Source organism: Pteronotus mesoamericanus, unplaced genomic scaffold, assembly GCF_021234165.1.
Source record: "Pteronotus mesoamericanus isolate MK-2021 breed Mesoamerican mustached bat unplaced genomic scaffold, CSHL_Meso_final contig_74, whole genome shotgun sequence".
NCBI classification, from domain to species: Eukaryota; Metazoa; Chordata; class Mammalia; order Chiroptera; family Mormoopidae; genus Pteronotus; species Pteronotus mesoamericanus.
In genome coordinates, this window is record NW_026555247.1 from 9,418,798 (window position 1) to 9,443,290 (window position 24,493).

Below are 24,493 nucleotides of genomic sequence, written 5' to 3' on the forward strand. Positions count from 1 at the left end.
TGCAAGGATGCACGCGCTCTGGTCCGCTTTGCAATCTGCTTTGTTTCCGGGGCTGGCTTCTGGGAACAGGCTACCCAGTGAAAGCCAGTGTTCATAACTCCCCACCGACTCCAGCGAGGCCCAAGCGACTGCTCCACCTCATTCCCTTCTTTGCCTCCCAGAATGACATTGAATTGACCTGGTATTTCCCAAAAGTTTTGCACAAGCTATTCCCTCTGCCTGGAATGCTCTTCATGGCTCTGAGAGCTCTTCCCTGAAGGCCCCATCTAAGCAGCCGCACTCACCCACTGCCACCTGCCCTGTCCTTTTGTTTTCTTTTCTGTCGGACATTTACCACGATACCATCTTTTCTTGCTGTTACCTATTTCCCCTTTTAGTCTGGCTCACACCCCCTAGAATATTAGTCAGTGATCTGGCGGATCACTGCCATTTCCTGAGCCTGCACAGCTCCTGTGCTAGGTGTTTATTGAAGGGTAGTTCAGAGATACGGAAATTATTTAAGGATCTCTAAGCCCCCATCCCCCAGGGCAGGGGCCCTCGGTTTATAGTCCTGGGGCCAGGAGGACAGTCAAAAAGAGCATGTTTTTCCTGGATGGAAAACAAAAATCCAAGCATGCACAAGACTGTGAATTAGCTGAATGGGAGAAGAGACCAGCAAGGGAGCAGCCCTTCCTAGACATTTTCAGCACCCTGAGGAGGGACACCACCCTTGGCGCATAACGAGCGTCTGGGACCTCCCACCACAACCTTCAGGACACCTGGGGGTTCCCTCCCGCTCCCTCCCAACCAGCGGAGAGGCAGGCTTATTTTAGGGCGGGCATAGATGGTTATCTTCCTGTTTCTAGTACTTATAGTAAATATGTTTTACTAAGCATTAGAAAACATATAACCAGCCCATCAAATCTGTGTCCCTGGCTACTGTCTCTGGGATAGGTCTAAAATAGCCAATAGAAAAGTACTAGGTAAACACGAACAGTGGTAAACGAGAAGGAGCAAACGTCAGGCCGCAGTGCACAGTGACATCTGAGGGATTCCTGCCTCACTTGTGCCTCCTCCAAGGCCTCCAGAGGGATGCTGGGAACCCGGGAGAGCTGGGTAGCAACTGGTAATGAGGACACTATGCAGACAGATAAAGAAACTTAAGGCAGAGGGGGCCCTTCCCTGAAGAACTGGCATTTTGGTCCAATCCACCCTGTGCATTTCCCAACAACTTTCAAAAGTTAGGATTTACAGTTAACCTAAGCTTTAAAGCAACATATTTTCTGTACAAAGTAGCAATGAGTAAACAGCAAAGCCCTGAGCCCTAGTTCTTTAACCCCTTAATCACCAAACTACCTTTCTGTCTTTCTTTTTTAAGGTGTCCCTGCCATGAACATTGTCAGTACCTCTGAGAAGCCACAGCTTCCCTTCCTCAGCCCCCTAGGAACAGAAATGTACACTGCAATCCACAGGAGAGGCCCAGAATCCTCCTCCGCTGGAGGCCCAGGTCAAGGGCAGGTCTCTCTGCTGTCTCCTCCATCCACCAAAGAGGTAAGGAAAAAAGCTTCTGGTGCAATGTTCATTACTGAGAGCTTAGAAAGGGGAATACTTACGGAGAGAAGAGTAAAGCTGGAGTTTAGATGTCATTGCTTTAAAGCAGTGATTTTCAACTGATGGGCTGCAAGAATTTTTAAAACATGCAGTACCTGATTATTTAGTCCGGGCACTGACTTCTTTTTCCTTATCAAAAAAAAAAAAAAAAAAAAAAAGACAACAGCCTGTACACAACAATAGCCATCTGGTGTAAAGGAATAAAATGTATACTTGATTGTTTTCTCAGATTGGCAAAAAATATACTTTTTGGTGTGCTGCAGAACTTTAGTAATTAGTTTATGTGTGCCATGAGATGAAAAAGGTTGAAAATCGCTACTTTAAAGTCATACATCCAGGTCTGTGACTGAATTTCCCTTTGTGTACAAAGGTACTCAAACCAAAACAAAGCTATTATTAAGGCTTTGTCAAGATCTTCATTTTTGTTTACACGGAAGAAGATTCCCGAAAGCACCTGCAGGGAAGGGAGAGATGAACAGGTAGAGCGCAGGAGAGTTTGGGGGCAGTGAAAGTACTCCGGGCTGTGCTACGTGTGGGGGTGTGTCCCGGGGCATTTGTCCAAACTGGCTGCGCCCATGCCACCAGGAATGAACCCTAATGTCAACTATGGAGTGTGGGTGCTACGCTCATTCATTTTAACAATGTACCACCCCTCTGTCCTGGGGATGTTGATAGTAGGGGAGGGTGCACATTCCGGGGTGGGGGGGGCAGGTATATCTATTCATTCTCCGAATCTCCTGCTCAATTTTGCTGTCAACTTAAAACTGCTCTAAAAAATAAAGTTCATTAACTAAGAAAAATTAATGTAAAACAATTACACATTGCCAATCACGGTAATATCTTCTTCCAGAAAAAGCCAGTAAATAGAAGACTGTCTGAGTCCCTTGTGAACATCTACTTTACTGAAGCCCAACTCAGAATAAAATCTAGAAATTTTCTCTCTCGGCAGACAAGCATGACACTTGAAATCAGTTAGAGTGATACTAACGAGAGTCTGTTGGAATTCCAAGAAACTCAAGACCCAGCATGTTCCTAGCACAGAATGCAACTCATTCGTCTTCCTCTAGTCTGAGAGACATTTTCAGACAGTGTTCCTATTTTATCTAGCCTTTCTTTCAATCAAGTGGGCCCCTGCCTTGAACTTGATCCTCCACTTTGTCAGCGACTCAGTTCAAATACAAAGGGCGTTCAGGTCTCCCCCTAAGTGGGGAGGAGGCCGAGCAGAGAGGAGCTGCTGGCATGGAGCCACAAGAGGGGCTGGCCGGAGGGGGAGGGGGCGCTGCTGGGGCACAGAGGGGCAGCAGCCGTCTGGGCTCCGGGAGCCGTTGGCGTTGCTGATGCAGCCGAGCTGGGCCTCCGTGTGTGTCTGGCTTCCCTACAGAGTTGAAAGAGAACCATCCTTTAAATGGGAGGCAAGATCCCTTCTGCCCAGGAATCCGGGCACCGCCCGGGGAGCACTGTGGGTGGGTGCGAGGAGGGGGCTCTGAGGAGAATCCAGGGAGCTGAGGCTGCAGTGCTGTTTGAGTCCAACCTGGGTCAGTCTTTCCCTTCCATGGTTTTAGAAAAGTAAATGAAATATTAATAAAACAACCAGAGCCAGTAACCCCCCACCTCACCCCCGCCCCATCCTGCAGATCTTGCCACCACCTGTCCTCATTCTCTACCATCAGCATGTACACATGTCCAGGTCTCCCCCATCTTAAAGATATACAACATCTATATAAGCCTCCCCCCAAACTCATCTCCGGCCCCACCTCCCTCCCTCTATCTCTCTCTCAGGCAGTCAGACCTGAGAGAGGCCCCCTCCCTCTCCGCTGGTTGTTACCTTTCCTCCCCTCTCAGAGCTCCCTGAGCTCACTCTAGTATGGCCTCTGCCCACTGCTCATCCCCTCACAAAACTGCGCTGCAGAGGCCACGCAGGCAAGGCTTCCCTGTGGAGAAGCCAGAGGACACACCCCAGGCCTCCTCTCACCGGCAGGCTCAGCCGCAGGGACAACACCGACGGCTCCCTGGGCTCCTGCTCCGCGGGGCCCCAGGAGCGCCTCCCTCCCTCCTGGCCTGCCCCCTCCTTCCCTCCTCTCCTCCCCCTTTGTGGCTCTATGCCATCAACTCCTTCTCCGCCCTGCCTCTGAACATTCATGTTTCTTGGGGGTCCTCTTGTATTTTTCCACTATGATTTCTAAGCAAAATAATCTACACCAAGTAGCTGTAGTCATCATTGATCCACTGGTGAACTTCTAAATTTAACATCTCCTAAAGAGAGCTCGCCACGTTCCCAACCCCCCTCACTGGGTCCCCTGCAGTAGCCCATTTCAATAAGCAGCACCTCCATTCGCCCCATCCATGGCCAGAACACCTTCCGGCCCCCACCTTCTCCGACCTCCACTACCACCATCTTAGTCCTTTGACAACATGATCTTCACCCTTGCTCTCTAGTTCCTTTGCAACCATGGTCCACATCTCCACTGAAGAGAACTTGTTAAAAAAAAAAAAAAAAAGCCAGGTGCATCCTGCCTTTCTCTGCTAAAAGTCTTCCATAACTGCCCACACCACACAGGAGGGCGGAGACCTTTAATGTGGCCTAGACACCACAGGGCCCTTGCCGAACCCTTCAGCGTTCTCTCTCACCAACTCTCTAACCCCCTCTATGCACAAAGCCCCCCCGACCTCCTTTCTGTTCTGGAATATCTATGCTCTTTTCTGTCTCTGGGCTTTCGCTCATGCACTGCCCTCTATCTGTCTCTCAGATTAAAATCCTTCTTCCCTTCTCTGTTCCCTCTGTACCCCCTCAAGTGAAAACAGAGAGTAAAGCCCAAGGGAAGGTAACATAAGAACCAAGTAAAATATACCGGTTAAAAAAAATTACTTAGAAGGAAAAACAGACTGGTACTTTTAAATCCTTTCCTTAACTGTACTTTGCCCTCTCAGAGCATATTTTTTAAGTTTAAAAGGAAATAAACCCAAGGAGATTGTGCTTAAATCAGAACAGACTAAGTTCCCAAACAGTATTAAACAACTGTGAGAGAACTGATTTTATTTTCCATAGCTATGAACAATCAAAAAGGTGCCTGGAACCCATGATCAAACCTTGTAAAAGCAATCGATGTTTCTTTAAAAAGTGTACATGATATATACTAACATTAATAAAAGTAACATAGGAAAGTGAGAAGAGGCCAAATAACAACCATAGAAACCCCAGGTAGAAGGACAAGTCAAAGGAACTCTTTGGAACTCAAAACCCAGACTTTAACACTGATCCCCTAACGTTGGAGTTCCCAACCTAAGAAAGCCTCAACTGTGCAGTTAATTTTATAATTTGAACAAATACTGGATGTTTTTGTGAAATCAATGTATACCTTCATAAACAGTTTTCTCTTGGTTGTGATGAGATGGGAGGCTGAGCCAGGGAAAAGGGGAGGAGAAATGGGGGTTACAGAGAAAGGAGGAAGGAACAATCTGAGCAGGCTCGAGGTAGAGAGGTGAAGACGACAGAAGAGGCTGAAGTACAGGTTTGGTGGCTTCAGGCAAGTGGATCTTAGACCTGCCCCTCCCCACTCCCAGAGGACACAACCTGCCAGCCAGACCCACACCTGTGCTAGCACAGCACCGCTACCATCGCCACATTTACCGTGGCTGGTGATGTGCTTGGGTGTACGTGATTCCCACTGTGCTCGGAGAGACGAACAGAAGGGGATAAATGAAATTTGGAACATACGCAGTAGGAAACATAACTGAGTCTTCAGGGGCACTGTCTTAATCACCTGATCCTGCAGAGCACAGCACAGTGCCGGGCGCATAGTAGGTGTGCAACAAATATTTAAGGAAAGGTGTCCCCCCCTTAAGTGCTATTGGGGGAGCTTTTTATTTCTAATGTTGACATCCAAAGAATTAGTTTTCATTTTTTCAAATGGGTTAAAATACTTAGAGCCTTTCTGCTCAGGGCTGGGAAGGCAAAGATTATAAATGAACCTTACAATGTTATTATAAAATATTTGTATTTGTTTCCACAAATACTTTTGAGCACCTTAAGTGTGCTGACCACTGTGCCAGGCACTGGCAACAGAGCAGTGAGCAAGAGAGGAGATGTTCCAAGAATGAGTTTTTGTGGAAAAGAGAATGAATAAAAATCATGAAAATATTGTCTCACTCCTAGTTTTTGTAAAATGTCTAATCACTGTGTTGTACACCTGAAACTATGTGTATGGCAACTGTATGTAATTTAAAAATTATTTTAAAAAGATAAAGTAGCACCAAATCAATTAGAAAATTTTAATCACGGGTTGAAATACACTGAGTCAGATTCATTACTTTATACATCACATCAAATTGAAGATTGTATAAAGATATTGCGTGTGTGTACACACACACACACACACACACACACACACACATCCTTAAAACATAAATTCCAACGATAAATGGCAACAGACACTGTTAGTATACCAAGGTATGTTTAACTTTAAACAGCCTGACCTGATATCCTATCAAGGACAAACAAGGGCTCTCAAAACACAATTTCCCTCAGTGTAAATACTGCCATCTAATTTACAAATATTTGATTTGTCAAAAACTTATTTGCAGACATTTTTGCCAGGAGAGAATCACAGGTTTCAGGGCAGAAGGGATTCTAAAGGTCACAGGACCAGGTGTTCCGGTGAGAGGCGTCTTCCTGTGAGGGGCTTCCCAAGACTTGGGTTAGGTGCCTGAGCCTGATTAAGCCCAGGGAGGTTAGGATACAGTTTAGCCCCATTTAGCCTGCCGGAGGCCGGCCAGCTGACGCCTCCTTCTCAAATGCTAATCCCACAGTTCTTTAGCATCACAAGCACAGCCTCAGCGATTCACAAAGTGCCTCCCTTTGTTAGTATTTTCTTTTGATTCCATCCATACTTTTACCTGCCTTCGTTTCCAAGAGGGAGAAAGGCAGAGATTTTCTGACCCAAAAAAGACCTCGTTCCCTCAGCCACTCAGGCAGTATTTCCTGGCAGGGAGAGCCTTGCCAGGCTGAGAACCAACTGAATCAAGTCTGAAGCAATCTCATCGTTAACGGTGACACAAAACCTGGCAAGTGAGATGGGTCTTTGTCGGACAGGAAAGACATGCTGAGCCTCTAGATGAAGGTCAGTTCGCGGCTTGGCCCAGGTTCTGCTCCTCGGTCTCTCTGGGCCTCCATCTCCTCGCCCCGCCTACCGAGGTGGGGTGATAAAGTGTGTCACCCACTCTGAGTTCTTAAAAAAACTGTGCTAACATCCATTCTATACATTTTACCCACCCTTCCCTTGATATTTTAATCAGGGAAACACTAAGTCTGATGTGGCTCATCCAAAAGCGGCCACTTGATCTAGGAGAGGGGAGGCGGGTCATAGCTCCACCAGCTCTGCCCCACTCGGAGCCTCTGGGTGCGATCGCTTAGCAGGAGTGATCAGCGTGTGTGGCCCGCTTCTGGGTGCGTGGGACCCAACCAACGAAAGGAGGAGACTGCACGTCAGGAGGGAGGAACCACCCAGTTACTTCAGTCTATTTTAATTATAATTTTGTTAGTTTTAATGTCTGTCACTCCCACTTGAATGTGAAGTCCTTGAGAAATGAGTCCTCTTTTGTTCTACTCTGGGTCATCAGTGACTAGCACATAGTAGGTACTCAATAAATACTGGTTGAATGAGTGGACATGTGAGACATCTGCGATGTAGTCCTGGGTTTGCCATTTACTAACATACACTGAGGATTTATAGTGACATGTTACATATTGTTGGGGCCCATGACAGGCCACCCCCAAATATCCTGCTCTGGCATGGTGATTACTTTGAATTTGAGTTAGAAGAGTGGAGGAGGCCAGAAGGGCGTCTTGACCCTTCCTTGTCTCCTTGAATGCAGGACACAGGTGTCCCACATGAAAAGTGTCCTCCTCACACCTGGAGAACACTATTGTTCGAGTTAAACAACTCAGAACTGAAAAGTCTGTGCAATCTGATCTTACTGCCTCTTTTCTAATTTACTACTTTGTTTAAATTCCTCACTAAGGGATGCCTGTAAACCTGGCCTAGATTCCTTTCTAATGAGCACTAACTTTCTTTGTCCTGTCAATTTCTCACAAATTTATTGCTTACTTGTCTAAAAAGTTTTAAAAGGTGCCTGGTTCAAACATTTCTTTGAGCCTCATTTTATGACCTGAGCATCATACTATTCTTCTCTGATGTGCGCATATTAAATTGGTTTTTCTCCTGTGACTCTAGTTTTGTGTTAATTTAACTATTTTATTTTTCTTTTCACTACTTTTATTTTTGTTTTGGAAAAGTTATTTTTTAAGTACAAATATACTAACAGTTATTTTTGAATAATGAAAAACTATTTTAAAATTACTAGTTCTACTTCTAATACACTATCTGGGAAGAAAGACATATAAACAAATAGGCAAAAGATGAAGAAAGTGTAAAGAAATCTTACAGAGTGTTACTAGCAGGGATGAGGGGGACCCAACCTAGTCTGGCGGGGTGGGAGGGGGCAAGAGAAGACTTCCTACAGGAGATGATACTGCGCTGAGCCTTAAACCAAGAGGAAAAAACCTGGTGAATCTCTTCAATAAAGTTCCCTGACCTAGCTTAGACTGTGATAAGAGAAATGTGATCTTCATATTCAAATTTGATGTCCACATAGCTTATAAACTGGTTGTGACTAAGGGTACTAAGAGTATAAGCATTAAAAAAAAGTCACAATTTTGCTTACTACTTCTATCACATATGCATTGAACCTGATTTGCAAGATTTTCAGCTCAGTTCTCTTCATGACTAATCCATTAGAAGCTGGGCACAACCCACTTTTCCTTTTGACATGAACAAATTATTGAAGCCATCATTTTTATTTTCATTGTGGTTCTCTACCTGTGTCAGATGAACTCAATTTTTTAATTCATGAAACTTTTCACATACCTTACTGGCATGTGATTAGGCCTTAATTTCTGTGATATCATTTATTTGATTTTTCCTTAAAACCTAGGGCAGGGTGCATTCTGGTATCAAGAAACAATTAGAGCAATATTGGGGCTAAGAAGTTTAAAGAATGAAAGAATGACTGGCTAAGTTCTACTTATGGACTTTTGATTTCTCTATGTTGTCCTCTCAAAATATAGTAAGCCAAAAAGACAAATAAGGTTACTGTGTAGTCTTGCTCCTATTGGAGGAAATCTGCCTTTTTTTTTCTCTGAATAAAAAAATAATGTATCTCAGTTTTCTTTGAAATAAGCATCTGCTTAATAGTGGGACTGATGAACCTACTTTGTTGTTCTTTTGCATCCCTAATACCAAGACTAATAAACTAATTATAATTCATATTTCATAATGCAGATATTTCCTGACTTTATTTCTAAACAGGTTGGTATAAACTAAGATAAAATGTGAATTATTTGACAGTTTCTGCCAACTGAGCAAGTACTTTGTCAAGTAGGAAAAGAGGGTTAAGAGAATGACACAATGACACAATCTCTCTAAAATTAGCACTACAACAGAGTGCCACTGTTTGATCCAATACATTGCCAGAAAGTTTCATATTCTTTATTGTATCTGGATGAGATCTTTTCTGGTTGTAAAGTGGCCATGAGAATGCTTTCAAAAATATTATTAAAAAAACAAAACCCTGTAGTTTATCATCTGGTCATATATATTGCTTTTAATGATGTTTAAAAAATCTTAGTTGTATATATTTGACATGATTAAGATGTTTGTTTATTCAAATAAATTTAGAGCCCTGACTGGTGTGGCTCTGTGGATTGAGCGCCAGCCTATGAACCAAAAGGTCACTGGTTCAATTTCTGGTCCGGGCACATGCCTGGGTTGCAGGCCAGGTCCCCAGCTGGGGGCCTGGGAGAGGCAACCTACTGATGTTTCTCTCCCCCTCTGTCTCCCTCCCTTTCATTCTCTAAAAGTAAATAAATAAAATCTTTAAAAAAAATAAGTTTAGAATATGATTTGCTGGTATCACAACGTCCTAATGAAAAATATAAAGAGATCAATTTCTATAAATTCACTGCTGATAAAAAGGAAAATCAAATTGTATATATTTTAATGACATGGATAGTTTGAACACTGAAGACATATAAATACTTGGCTCTCAATAATCTCTAACCAATAGGAATTTTTAAAAAGTTACTGGTCACTGAGCACTTAATAGGGGATTTTACTAATCCCAACAGCAGTAATCCCACTATCCCCATTTAACAGAGGAGAAACTAAGTAACTTGCCTAAGGCCACTCAGGTTAATGACTCCTGTAACTTGAACTAGGTCTATCCTTTGGTAAGTCTAGTTGGAACTTGGAGAGCATGTTGGTTTTGCTCTAAACTTTCCATAAAACTGGATGTACCTTAGCTACTTACTTTCCATTTCTTTCCCTACATTTTCCCTTTTTTGGTCCTGTGTCACCAAAGCGTCATCTTTATCATAACTTTACGTGTCTGACATTGTGGCTTTCCGACACCATGCTTGCAGTAAGAAGTCAGGTGACTCCAGGATGACAGAATCTATTTTGCTCACCTGTTCTGGCTGGGCAAGAACTGTCTGCCTGCCAAGAGCAGCATCCCAGGAAAGCGCCTCCACAGTAAGGCCTGTTATCCTGTGCCAAGGGGTGAACCCTTGCCCCACAAAGCACTTTAGTATTATTAAACATTTTCTATTTGTCAAGCACTTAACAGTCATTTTTATTGGTGCTTTTTACTAGTCATAACTCTGCATCAGCACTGTATTCACTTTTCTTTTAATTAAGTGCTCTGAGTAAAGTGGAAAAGATGGAAGGCCCTGGGGAGCAAGTCTTCGGTTGCCCAACAGGAGGGAGTACACGGAGAGCCACAGAGACCAGCTCCCTGCTCCCAGCGACTGTCGACCTAGGAGGAGCTGGTCAGCACTTAACCAGGGCACGAAGGCTCCCCAGGACTTTGCATTAGGAAGAGATCCCCAAATTACGGTAGCTTTCAGCCACTTCCACCTTGAGCGCGTGCTGACAAAGACTGGCAATTCTATGTCTCCCTAATCAAGAATGTTCCCTTTTATTTTCCTGAAACACTGAAAACACAAAACCCAATGCCCTTCTTTCCTCTTTAATGACTAATACCAACGCTTTTAAAACTTTAGCTATAAGTTACAGCTAAAAAATTACCACTGTGTAAGAGGCCTGGACCTGGGATTGGAACTTTAACTTTGCTTCTTGGTAGCGAGATAAACTCGAGAAATTGCTTAACCTCTCTGAGGACCAGTTTTCCTCATCTGTACAATGGGTATCTCACTTCCACCCTCCACCTTCAACTTGCTCATACTCTGTGTGTGTAGAGTATCACAGGACTTACCCCACCATCAGAGTTTATTCTTCAGGTTCTTGTCTTTCTGCCCCACAAGACTGTGAGTGAGTCACCAAGGATAAGGACTGTACCTGTGTCCCCACCATCTATCTGCCCCAGTACCTGACACTAGGAAGTGATCTACAAAGCTTCCTTAGCATGAAATCACATACCAGAAAGCCCTTTTGCACACTGTAAAGCACTATCCACAAGTGCCTTACTAATCGGTTATTCATAATATGGTCCTACAGACCTGAGACGTGACAGAAATAATGCTGGCTACCAAAGGAACCAGGCTTTCAGTAATCAGTAAGGCCTATAATTAAAATACAAACTGTGGCGCAATACCGGTTCTGAACTTCTTTGGGTTGTTGCACTAGTACTTAGTTTCTCGGGCTGGGACACCTACAAGAGCGGAGCATACGGCTTTCCCAAGCGGCCTCACCGTGAGAGCAAAGAAAAGGCTTGAATGTTTGACGAGGCAAGATTCTACTTTTTCTAAATTTTCACCTTCTCCTTACATACTTTTAGGTTTAAATGTTTAGTCTTGGTTAGGCCAACTTTGGTCCCATGTCTTAGATAGTAATAGGCACTGCTGAATCTCCAGGGTATGCTTGTGAGCACTCATTAAATAGATTAGACCCTCTTCTTCCTCTCCAACAGTCCTCCTTCTGACTTGCCCTAAGTTTTCCCACACAATTTCTCCAGTGATGTCTCTGAACTATTTCTAAGTTATCCCTTAACTCCAAATTCCCTCCCTGGTCCATACATAGTAAATGTACCCTGGTAAATGTTCAATAGAAGCTTTTATAAATGAACCCTATGTCCAGGGATTTTCTCTATAGCCATCTTCTTCCTCTTGACCTTCCTCTTCTTAGATCATCACACATCCCAAGAGGTGGTTCTAAAATATATCACTTAAATGCCGGGAATAGAATCTATGATTCCATGACCTTTTTCATAAATTAAAAAAAAAATTGAGAAACATACCTGGGACTATACCACTCCCCATCCCCTTAGGAAATAATCCTGAAAATGGTGAAATCACCAGCACTACGAATGCCCTACTGTTAATTTTTTAAAAATTAACATGCACCCTGACCAGTGGGGCTCAGTTGGCTGGGCACTGTCCCACAAAGCGAAAGGTCATTGATTCGATTCTGGGTCAGGGCACATGCCTGGGTTGAGGGCTGGTCCCTGGTTGGGGTGCGTGGAAGAGGCAACTGATCAATTGATGTTTCTCTCCCTTTCTTGCTCCCTCCTTTCCCCTCTCTCTTTAAAATAATAGCCTTGGCCGGTATGGCTCAGTTGGTTGGAGTGTTGTCTCACAGACTGAAATGTCATGGGACTGAGCCCCGGTCGGGGCACATACACACGTTCAGGGTTTCACACTGGGTCGGGGCGCGCATGAGAAGGCAAACAATCAAAGTTCCTCTCTCACATCAAAGTTTCTGTCTTTCTCCCCTCCCTCCCTCCCTCCCTCCCTTCGTCTCTCTCTAAAAAGCAATGACAAAAAAAATGTCTTCGGGTGAGGATAAATGAATAAATAAAATCTTTAAAAACCATAAAATATAAAATATTAACATGTGAATAAATAAAAGCTTCAATAATCATAAAATATAAAATATTAACATGTGAATGAACACCAAGTTGAGAGAAAAAGAAAATTAAGCTAGGATAACCAGTTTTCTAATAATCTTGTTATATTTTATTTATGTTTGCATGCTTCTGCAGCAATGTATTTTTAAATTGCTACTTCAATCCACTGAAAAATAAATATTCTGTGAATCTTTTTCTGGAGTAAAAAACAATGAGATATTTGTTCAAGATGAAATACTGAAGATCTACTCATATGTAGTTTTGTCAGAAGGAATGTCATAAAGTAGAAAATGATATTCCAGATAAGCAGCCTTAATAAAATTAATAGAATTATTAATTAAAGTTATTAATTAAAATCATAGAAGCCCACAGAGCTATCCTATTGGAACTGTGATAGCTGAACACTGTGAATATTTAAAGGGCAAACTAAATTAGAGGCAATAAATCCTGCATAATATCAATCATTTCTATTTTCTAAGAGCACCTTGTCAAACTGAAAACAAGTTGCAAAAGTATTAATTGGTCAGCAATGTTGCATCAAAACCCCAACCAATTACCCAGACTTTGCAGTCTGTCCAAAATATATATTAGTACACATCAACTTCAAGTGGAACCTCTATTGATTTTTATAGTCTCCAAGAAAATAGTCAGGTATTAGAAAATTACAGCCCAATTATGCACCAGACAGGATGTAGCCAAATACAGGCCTTCCTCCTAGAAAATGGAAATTAGAATTTACCAAAGTTACTGCTATAGCAACTGTCAAAATGCTTTAAGAATACCAGTATTAGGGATTGCTCCCCTAATCCCAAACCACTCCAGATAAAATTTCATCTTCTGTGAAAAGCTGCTGATTTCATTTGAACCTGACTTTTGTGCATCTGCTGGAGTTTGGGCAGCCGTTACACCCACCAGAGCCCTCTCCCCCACTCCCTTTAGCACTTGAAATTTGCCAAGGCCCTAGAAAGAGAAATGGGGAGGGTCCCCAGAACAAACCTAGAGGCAGGTGTGGAGATAAATCCCTCCTGGGCCTTGGCACCTGTGAATCTTAAAGAAAAGTAGAAGAGAAGAAAACAGGCCTTGGGGTAAATGAGGCACCCCCGCCGAAGGGCTTGGGCCTGGGTGAGCCAGGGCGCCAGCGGCCCCTGAGATTTCCTATTAGAACAGAGGACAGGCGATGAGGTGAGTCGCTGGACGCCCCAGAGGGAGGACCAGCAGAGAGGCCCTGCACAGCACTTGGACAAGGTATTTCCAAGGGAAGAACTGAAGACTGAGACTGGGTCTTTATCATCAGATCAGCTGCTTCTTGAAAGTAAGACATTCAGTCCTAAGATAATAAAATGATAGAAAACTTTTAAAGCACTTTTCAAAACACAGCTCACTTAACACTGCAGACCCTAAGTATCACCACAGACCCCTTCTGACGGAGGAGGAAACTAGAACACAGGGAGGCTTTGGGCTGAGCTGAGATCTGGCCCCGGGGGGATGCGGCCTGCTCTAAACCACTAGGAGACACAGGTTCTCAAAAGAGGCTGTTACAGTCCCAGACCCAGCAAAGGCTGGGGACCACACTCGGCAAAACAGAAAGAAACATGTTATACACTGGGAACACGGCTGACCCTTGAACAACACAGGTTTCACTGCGGGGTCCACTTACATGCAGATTTTTTTTCAATAAACACTGTAAATGTATTTTCTGATGATTATGTTAATAACATTTTCTTTTCTCTAGTTTTATTGTATAGGATACATACAACATACAAAACACGTATTGATCAACTGTGTATGTCATCAGTAAGGCTTCCTGTAGTCAACAGTAGACCATTAGTAGTTACGTTTTGGGGGAGTCAAAAGTTATTCGCGGATTTTTGAGTTTGTATGTGGTGGGGTGCGGAGATGGAGGCACCTAACTTCCGCATCGTTTGGGAGTCAGTTATATTCTATTCTGTTTTCCGCTTTTTAATTTTTCCCTGTGTTTTAACAAGTTCTTAATTTCTTACATTGCTCTAGGATAGCATGCAAGGTAGTGATATGAATCCTGTTATATCACCTCCTTCCTGGATTCTTTCATTTGAACAGGTGATAAGACTTTGGGAATCAACAAACCATGGATTTAAAAGCAGGGATTCTGGGATCAGACAGGCCTAGATTCAAATCCCAACATAGTTACTTACCCTTTTCCAGATTTCAAGCAAGTTAGTCAACACCTATTCACCTTAGTTTCCTCCTTTATAAAAGAAATAATAACCATAACTCCTTGAAGGGCTGTGGGAGGATTAAATGAGGGACCACATCACCCACTGCTTATCACGATGTTCTGTGCACATAAATTGCCTGTGAATCTTGTTAAAATGCAAATGCTGATTCAGGGGACCAGATTCACAAGACTCCGTTATCGGTAAGTTCCCAAACGATGCAGAGGCTGCCAGGCGGTGACCACTCTAAAGGTCACAGTACATCTTGGTTGTTATTAATGATTGCACTCAGCTTCATCACTACAGAATCTGTGAGAGGATGGGACAGGGAACATTAAAACTCTGCAAGAAGGGAGCCACGTGTATCTCTCGAGACTGCAACCCACTGAAATGAGAGCCTCATGGACCCAGCACGCCCCTCTACCACTCCTGTGCGGATCTGTCCAACTGTCCTCACACTGACTCACAGCAGCTAGGAAGCTGGGAAAGCGGAAATATCTCACATTTCCAAGTTATGTTCCTTAGAAAATCCATGGCAAAAACCATCGCAAGTTTAGGTATCAGAACTAATCCACAAGCTCAAGAAACATCCTAAACACTGGTATCTCAGACTCTCATAAGGAAACGCAGGATCTTCTCATGGATCAAATTTGTGGGTATCTGAATCTATCTGAACATATTGTCCTTGAACATTTTGTCTAAACAGATGGGATGGTAGAGAAATCTGCAATTATTAAATTAGAATATATATAATGTATCAACCAGCTAGGTCTCTGGCAGGTGGTAGAAAGTGCCTGAATGGGAATTGGTGCCATAAATAATAGTTCCCTTTTTCTTGTGTTGAGAGGAAGGATGAGGATTAAATGGCGGGACACCTGACTAAACTGGGTTAACCTGGACAGGAGACATGGTGTAAAACCAGAAATTGATGATTACAATCTGCCAAATGAGTCTTGACATTCTAATTTGGTAACTGAATTACTCACAAAGGAAGCGACATTTATCTCTGTCATCCTTCAGCATTCCTTTCCAAATTCCTTTCCTTTTTTCCCAGAAGCCTACAACCAAATGCTCTCTTAAATCTGTCAGCCTTTTCAGGTAGCACATTTTTACCTCCTTCCTCACAGATCATATCAAAACGCCTATCTTCCAGTGTTCACTGCCAGGTGATTGGGGAGGGCAGTAATTCAAGGCACAATAGAGTCTAAATACTCCCAGGAAAGGTTTGCATTGTAAAGATAATTTTCAATGTCTATATTTGGGTGGAGATGTGGCTGGGGAGATGAGAGGCGGAGAAGAGGTTGGTGATGTGAGAATAACTGAGCTGTCCTAGCACATCCCCATCCTCTCCCCTTCAAGTTCTCCCCAAGGTCGCCAGTTTTCCAAGGTTACACAGGGTCCGGCAGAAATAACGCCTGCTTGAGTGTGGTTGATAACATGGGTGTAATGATTTATAGTTTTAATTTGAGCATTTCACCTAAAATGTCATACGATGTGCTTGGGTGTGATATTGGTATGTTACCGAATTACATGTTTGTGCTTTTGTAATAAAAGACTTTGTAAAAAAAAAACAAACGGGGGGGGGGGATTTGTGCCAGGCTCCATATAAATAGGAGACCTTTACCTTCCCCACACTGCCCCTTCGGTGTGAGGAACACACTCAGGAATTCCCTGTACCCCACATATCTAAGACAACCCAACTTACTGCCGGCAGAGTCAGAATGTGGAGAGCCACCAATCTCAGAATGCAGAGGGTCACCAGGAAAAGAAAGTTCCCACTGGGGTTCTCAAAGCACCCTGCCCTGGATGAAAACTCCAATTAAAGCCGAGACACTTGACTAACAATATTTTAAGATACTCCTACGTCCATTATTTTTGAAAATTCTGTTACCTAACATTTGGGCAAAGTTTAGGATATGATATGAATAAAAACGTATCAGTCAGTAATAAAAGTTTCCTGTCATATATAAATGTATCTTTTTAGGGAGAAAGAAGATTCTATGTCAGGTTTTTGAAGTATCAGCTGAAAGGAAAAAAGTCTGACTGTACAGGGGGTGTTGAACAGAAGGCCGTGGAGAATTCCTGAAAACCTAAAACACATCAAGTTGGGTTGGGCTTCCTGTAGTGCTGGGGGTTAGCTACACTGTGGTCTGCTGTTCAGTTTACAGCCATGGGTATGAGGTAATACAACCTTATTTGCGGGTTTAATCTTAGCCCAGAGCCCTTTTTATAGTGAGGCATCTCAAACGGCGTACACACTCACTGATTTCTAGATCATATAGAATAGCAGCTCATTCTCTGTTATAAAGTCAACACCAATCAGGGCCCAGTCTCTTTCAAAGGAGAATAGCAGGCAAAGAGAAACCTCCACCCATCTGAAAAACCACAGAGAGACTGAAACTTTATAGAGCTTAACATCTTAAAAGTTCATCTGTTTCCACTGTGATGTTCATGTAGCCAGCAGAGAACGACTTCAGCTTGCAGTCCACAAACTTGCTGGCCCCCTGACAACCCCGACGGAGGGCAAGGACTGGCTGAATCCTACTCCTCTGGGCAGCATTTAGCAGTAGAAAGAGGCTCAAGTAACAGTGGCTGAGCTGAATTCAGCATCTTTGGAACACCACTAGTGTTAAATAAAAAAGCTTATCAGGACAGTATGTGAAATCCTAAAGTTATATTTTCTTTCATTTTAGTTTATCAAGGTCAATCAATATCCCCTCTTGGACCAACTAATTCCCATGCCCCTATCCCCTATCTAAATACTCCAATAAAGCCTTTACAAAGGCATCCTAACCAACTGGTATACTGCAGTGAGTGCTCCATCAAGAGAAGTAGATTAGGCCCTAGTAATTAAAGTTTGAGCATATGACAGACCCACAGATTACTAGTATATTTGGCCCTAAGATTTTCAACATAGGTGACCACAAAGTAAACTCCTATATAGATTTTGCTTTTAAAATAGCAGTTATGATACCAGAAGATAACTTGACACTGAACTTTTTATTAAAGGACTGGAGTGGAATTTTGACTGGCCTAAACCAAGGTGAGAACCTGCTGAAGTGATCTCATCTACAACGAGCAGTCCTAGTAGAAGAGGAGGCACTTCTTGCTTCGAGTTCATTTGCAATGACAAGAGAATGGCCTTTCAGGTGTCATTTGTTAGGGTGACATGCATGTGAGTTAATATCAATTTAGAATAATACACCTGAACACTGACTGCAATATGCAAAAGTACAGATTTCTTTCCCAAAATAACTGTTGGAAAACTTTGAGTGCATTACCTTTTAACTTTCTTTATTTTGAACTAGTTTTAATATTTAATGAGGCCAAAATCTTGCTGATGAGACTACTTGCCAAGTAGAAAGTAGATTAATTTATAGAGATTCCTAGCACAAGAGCCAGATTAGTAGTTGCTCAGTAATTGTTTCCTGAGTGAATGAAAAAAAGTTACATAATGTTAATGACATTTACTTTCTCCACCAATTTGAACCTTCCATATAGCAAACACTCCTGCAGCAGAAAAAGAAATGCAGCCACAAAGTAACATTAAAAATCAGGAAAATGTCCATTTTAAACAGAGCAGTTAATCCTAATAGCTTCAGATAACCATTGCAAAAGAAGTTCCTACAATTGCTACGGCTGTTAAACACACTACTCCTTTGACATTTAGAGAAGTCTGTACACATTTTTAAAGGAGAAAAGAGTACCCCTTCTGCTTGGTTTCCAAATAAAAAATAAAACTATTAAGTAAATAGATTGAACATTTCTTTTCCCTTCCCACACTGCAGCACCTGAATCTGAATGAAAACTGGCTTCCCGGAGCCATCAGGATCTGGCTTCTCAAAGGCAAGGTCATGGATGACTGGCTGCGTGTGCCCTACAGGGAGGCTGTTCTGATTTTCAGTTTGGAAACTGTAAGGATCAACTCTGGCCCCCAGTGAAGACAATGAAACAGAAACAGTAGACATGCACCACTGACTCCAGAATCTTTCCACTAACAGACTTTCTACTTTCAGAATTCCTTAAAAGTATTTCTGGAAATAATCTGGGTTAGGGTCAAGTAAGTGCAACTTGCAGCTTTGAAGCTAACGTTCACATTTTTGTTTGGTACTTGAGAGGCACAGTCTATAAAAACTTAAGCAACAAAACTATATTTAAAATCTAAGCTCCTATTAGTATTCTATTTTTGCATAAACTATAAAGACTAACGTTAGGAATCTCTGTCATCTATCTAAGCTGAAGTACTGTTCTCCAAGGCAGGAAAATCGCTGTATTTTCATGAAGAACAGCAATGAAGATGTAGGAGGGGCCTGATAAACCTTTTTAAATGATCACCTGGGAGCTGGGAAGTTCCGCCAATAACTGGATCATCTTTGATTATAACAGCTCAGTGGGGAAAAGGGAACTAACACTATCCTTTACTTTGAACACAGCCATTCAAGGGAATTAAAGAGTCAATCAATTTAGAGTGTCATCTTGAGATGCCAAGGTTGCAGGTTTGATCCCTGGTCAGGGCACATACAAGAATCAACCAATAAATGCATAAATAAGTGAACAACAAATTGAGATTTCTCTTTTCTTTTCTCTCTTAAAAAAAAATCAAAAAGAAAAAAAGAAAAGCAAAGCCACATTTTTTTTTTTAAAAGAGTGAATCAGTTAAAGCAACCATCACAACCCCCTCCCCCAATAAAAAATAAAACCCAGGCACTTCACATGAGTAAAAAACCACGAATTCCATAATCTTTGTTAATCCTCAAGTACATTCATTTTTCAACCAGTCCCATTAATGACACACTTGTTAATGTCCTCAAGAAGTAGAGTCAATGCATTTAAAGCAATAGGCTCTTCATTTTTTGAAAAACTTGCAACGTTAAGAGAATTAAAGCATCATCAGGGTGTGGCTCCATTATCAAGAAGTCCAGAATAACACGGTCAGAAGTGGAATTCAGTGACACACCACTTGATGAGGTCCCATCAGTATGAAGGCTAGATAGCCTATGTTTATAATTAAGTAATAATGACTGAAGCTTAAAGTGCACATGGCATTTCCTGGGGAGTAATGGACAGCTAGAGGAGTTGACAACCTACAGCAATGCCTTGGGCCAGTTATTAATCCCCAGGAAAGGTCCTGGACCTCAACCGTTACAATGATATTAATAAACAGAGTTGGAAAAAGTTTAGTATCAGCTTTTTACTTCAACATTTGTTTTATACTTAGAATTCTCAGACTTCATAAAATGAGTTCTACAGTTACTAAAGAGTTCCTGTAAATTTCTTACTGCTGATTTTAAAAAATTACTTTAACATAAATGAAAAGCTGACTTAAAGATATGCAAGGAGAATAACTTTTCGTAGTATTTTAACTACAGGGGACTTAGTTGAAGAGCCATAGTAATCATATAATCAACACATGGCTACTCAAATCTACTTAACTTGGGGGTTAACTGACAATTTAAGAAAAATGAAAGAATCAGTATCCAGCTTTACAGAACTGATTTATCTCACTCGGTTAAAAATAAAAGACTGTGACAGAGTCACTGCATTCCTTAGAACAAAACACAGCCAACTAAACAAACCTGGCTTAACTTTTGTAGATATTAAGTCATGATTCTACAATGATACTGGTGTCACACAGATGCCAGTAGGCAAACTGTTTCACTATGACTCCAAGCAGATGTATACTTTAAAGCCTCTTGTAGGCTTTTAATTCTTAATCAGATGCTATTCTGAACCAGGACATTTTAATGGTTTTCACTTTAGCAGAAGAATGTGAACATTGTTTTTGCTTTTCAAAGAAAAAGCAAACCTAAAGTCTCCTCTCCATCCTTAAAACTCTCTAAAACAACCTCCTGGTCTGTCAGGAATGTACTGTACACACTGGAAGTACAGAAAGACAGACACATAGCCTACAGGTCTCATGTAGTTTAGAGACCTTTGGTGTTTATATTACTGTTCACAGCTCCTTTCACAGCTGGCCTTGAGGCTTGCTGATTATCTGGTAAATGTTTGAAAGGGTCAGTTTGTCCAGAACTGGAATTTCCACTTTGGAAAAAACACCGGGGTACCTGACATCTGCTCCTTGAAGGGCCTGCACTACCCCTGGAGACTTACAGTCTGAATTCCTACTTCTCCTTGATGGCGGGGAGGTCACGGTTGTAAAACCTCCAGGGGCTACTCCTGCCTGCAAAACAGAGCACAGCCCCCAAAGACCTCTGGTTCGGTTTCTGGCTCCTAAGGAAAAGTATCCAGAAGGTGGGCATCATTTTAATAATGTGAACATATCCCTCCAGGAAAAATCGTAAGATCAGAAGCGCCCACTTAAGCCCGACCTAGACTTTGGTCCTGCTTAGAATTAAATAATTGGAAAGTTAAAACAGTCCCTTTATCTTTGATGAGGACGCTGAAGCCCAGAGAGGTGAACTGATTTGCCCAAGGGGCTCAGCCTCCGGGCTACGACTCTCACTTTGGTGCTCCTGCCACACTCCTGTGCTGTTTGTCTTAATTATCCATATTCATAAGTCTTATCTACGCCCTAGATAGTGAGCTCCATGCGACTAGGGAAAGATGGCAATGTTTTGGCATCCACAGTGCTGGGCACCACAGGGCATATGCTACAAGTCCGAGCCTGGCTGGTAGGGCAGATGTCCTTCCCGTCTAATAACTTTAACAACTGACTTTAGTTAATGGAAACTACACCCCAGACGTCACTTTACATTCAACGACACGTTACTGGCACTCAACTGCCAGTTTCTCCACTCCCCACCCCCTACAGGAAGTGGAATTGGCGTGTTTTCTTTTTAGTAATTTATAACTGTTTTTCTAACTTCATAAGCTATGGTGAATATGTAATAGACTATTTTCATGGTTACTTTATTCAAATGTATTTTAAGTAACTGCTTCCTTGATATGTACAGTATTCCTGCACTCTTCACCTTTTAAAACGCATGCACTCAGTGTAGAGGCTGTAAGGGCTGCTTTTGTTCTGTGAACTTTGAAGATTTTAGCGTTACTGCGCAGCAGTGATTATTAGGGCGATTTCCCTCTCACATCTTTTAAGGCAAGGTGTCAACTTTCCTGAAAAGAACCAAAAGTTAAGCTTCTAAGGCTGAACTGAATTTGATTCAGCATATTTGCTACTTTTTCAAACTTCTCCCAACCCAGACCTGCATTAGCACAAGTTAGTCTCCAAGTGGTACCAAAGAAACATTTCATGCATAGAGTTTAGTTTGGTTACCTGGGTGGGGGAAACAATAGCAGGTGAAACTATGGTGGGAGAATTGGTGCTTCTGTGCCCATTGGCTTCTGGAAGAAGAGGCAGGGGGTCGTGTTTCACGGAAACCACCACCACCGCATCCACAGGCTCCGAGGGGCGAATACAAAGTCGTTTGGGGGAAGAGGGGCCGCAGATTTCCCCCGACCCAAACACCGATTCGTACAGGGCGCGCTTGGGCGCAGCCTCGGATTTCACGTCGGGCCCGATCTGACTGTCTTTGGGAAGGATATAGGTGTTCCCCAGCGAGGGCGGCTGGGGGCGGTGGTGATGGGAGGGATGTGTAGGGGGGTGGTGGGAGTGGTGGCGAGCCGCCCCGTTCAGAGCCTCGGCGTAGCAGCCCTGCAGGGCGGGCGAGCCCAGTTTGGTACCGATGCCCGCGATGCTGTTGAGCGTGGCGATGGAGACGGCGCCGATGCAATGGTTGGTGTAGGTTTTGGAAAGCTTGGCTGCCTTGGAGAGCATCTGCATCCTGGTGCCCAGCAAGTTCTTGCCGATGGCTTTGTTCTCATACCAGGTCACATCGCCCTCGCTGCAGTGGTCCCGTGGCCGCTGGAAGAACGCCTTGCAGAGGGGGTTGCGCTTCGACAGGTACTTGACAAAGCTGGCATAGGGGCAGAACTCGGTGCCCGTCTCGTACATGCGGGGCAAGTTTTCCTCGTCGCTGCTCTCCGCGCGCTTCTTGCTCCACGACGATGAGCGCGACTTGTGATAGGGCCCGAGGGACTTAAAGTAGACGAACTTGCGGCCGTCCTCGTCCATGGCCAGCCCAAAAGAGTCCTCCTCCAGCTCGCGCTGGTTCTCGCGGCCGCGCGTGCAGAAATACATGCACGTCTCGAACCAGACCTTGTTGAGCAGCCCGAAGGGCGTGTTGGTGCTGAAGACGCTGGAGGTGTAGAGCTTGCGCAGGTCGGCGCGCGTGATGGCTTGCTTCTGCACCACCGGCCCGGCGCCCTGCTCCTCGAGCTTGCGGATGACCGCGGCTAGCGTCAGGTTGGCGCTGCGCAGCTCTGGGTCCTTGGTGAGGTCGAGCGTGCGGCAGTACGGGGGCTCGTTGAGGTAGCGGTTGAGGGAACTGCGAATGCTGATGAGCGACGACTTGCTGTAGAGCTGGCCGCTCTTGGAGCGGGCCTCGGCGTAGAAGGAACGCAGCACGCGGCACAGCGCCCCCTTGTCCATGGTCTCGAAGTCCGGGCTCTGCGCCTTCTCGCTCAGGTACTCCCGGAAGATGCGCACGGCGTAGCGGGTGGCCAGCCGGGTGTTCTCGCTCAGCCGGGCCCGCTCGGGGCGCTGCAGCACGTCGGGGTCCAGCTCGGCGCCGTCCCCGGGAGGCCCGCCGCGGGCCCGGGGCGCCAGCAGTCGCGGCGGCGCCTCCGGCTCCAGCGCGGCGCTCTGGTCCATATTGATCATATGGACCGGCTCCGGCTCCAGCTCCTCCCCGGCCGAGTCCTCGGGCTCCAGGGGCTCGTCCCAGTCCAGCCCCATCTCTTCCTCCTCCTCTTCCTCCTCCTCGTCCTCTTCCAGCCCCCCACCTCCGTCCTCCTCGTCCCCCGTTATCCGCACCTCCTGGATCTCGTCCTCCTCCTCTTCTTCCTCCTCCTCCTCGCCCGCGCTGCAGTAGTGCGGGCGGCCGTGGCGGCGGCCGCGGCCCCCTGCACCGCGCTCGCCCTCGCCCCGCTCCCCATTGTTCTCGGCGGCGGCGGCGGCGCTGGCGCTGCCGCCCGCGCTGGTGTTACAGTCCCCGCTGCCAGGCATTCTCGCCATATTGCCGTCTCTCTGCCAGTCCTCGGGCAGGGCGCATGCGCTATATTGGACCGCAGCGCTGAGAGCTTTTGTGTTTAATGACCTTCAGCTACCGGGAGGCAAAGCTGGGCTCTTAAAGGAGCCGCGCTCCAATTGTCAGTTTGGAGCGCTGCTCCGGAGGGGCAGCGGCGCTCAAGGGATGGAGGGGAGGTGGGGAAAGTTAGACAGGGTGAGAGTGAGGACCGAGGCTGGCTGGACCCTCTTCCTCCCCCACCCTTCTCCTCAGTCCTAGAAAACTTTGAAGGGGAGAAAAATGAAGGGGAGGGAGAGCTGTCGGTGGGGGTGAAAAACTCCCAACTTACCCTCTGGCGGAGTGGCGCGCGGGCCCGGGCGGGAGAGAGGGAGGGCCGGCGGGAGGGCGGGGCGGTATCGCTTCTTTAAGTAATGCCCGAGGAGCAGTACCCCTTCCACCGCCCCCTCATTGCCCCCCGGAGCCGGGGGTTCGGGGAGGCGGCTGCGCCGAGCGGGCCGCGGGTGCTGCTTCGAGAAGCCCGTGTCTGGGGCCGCGCTGAGCGGAGTGGAGCAGGCAGGTTAATGAGCAGGGTGGAGAAGGCACGGCGATGCCCCGCACCCTCTCTGCGCCCGCGGCCAGGGCGCAGCGGGCGAGGCTTGGGAGCGGGATGGGGCTGGCGGCGGCTCCCCCACCTACTTGCTGGCGGCGAGGCGCGGGGGCCTGGGGCCAGCCGCACAGCTCCCAGCTCCCTTTTCGAGTCTTGCA

At 44.8% G+C, this 24,493-nt stretch overlaps 1 protein-coding gene across 2 annotated transcripts in view; it reads right to left on the reverse strand.

Annotated features, from left to right (window-relative positions):
- KCTD1 (potassium channel tetramerization domain containing 1) overlaps positions 1-24,166 on the reverse strand; it is an 87,270-nt gene extending 63,104 nt beyond the window's left edge. Inside the window, exon 1 of one of the 2 annotated variants that reach the window (XM_054583482.1) lies at positions 24,078-24,166. Coding sequence is in view for 1 of the 2 variants with exons in the window: in XM_054583481.1 (XP_054439456.1) it covers positions 21,937-23,736 (1,800 nt within the window). In the remaining variant the exon portion in view is untranslated. Of the gene's footprint in view, positions 1-21,936; positions 23,745-24,077 lie in introns of those variants that run through there. The other variant, XM_054583481.1, reaches the window with a different exon arrangement.
- Between the last annotated feature and the right edge of the window lie 327 nt (positions 24,167-24,493).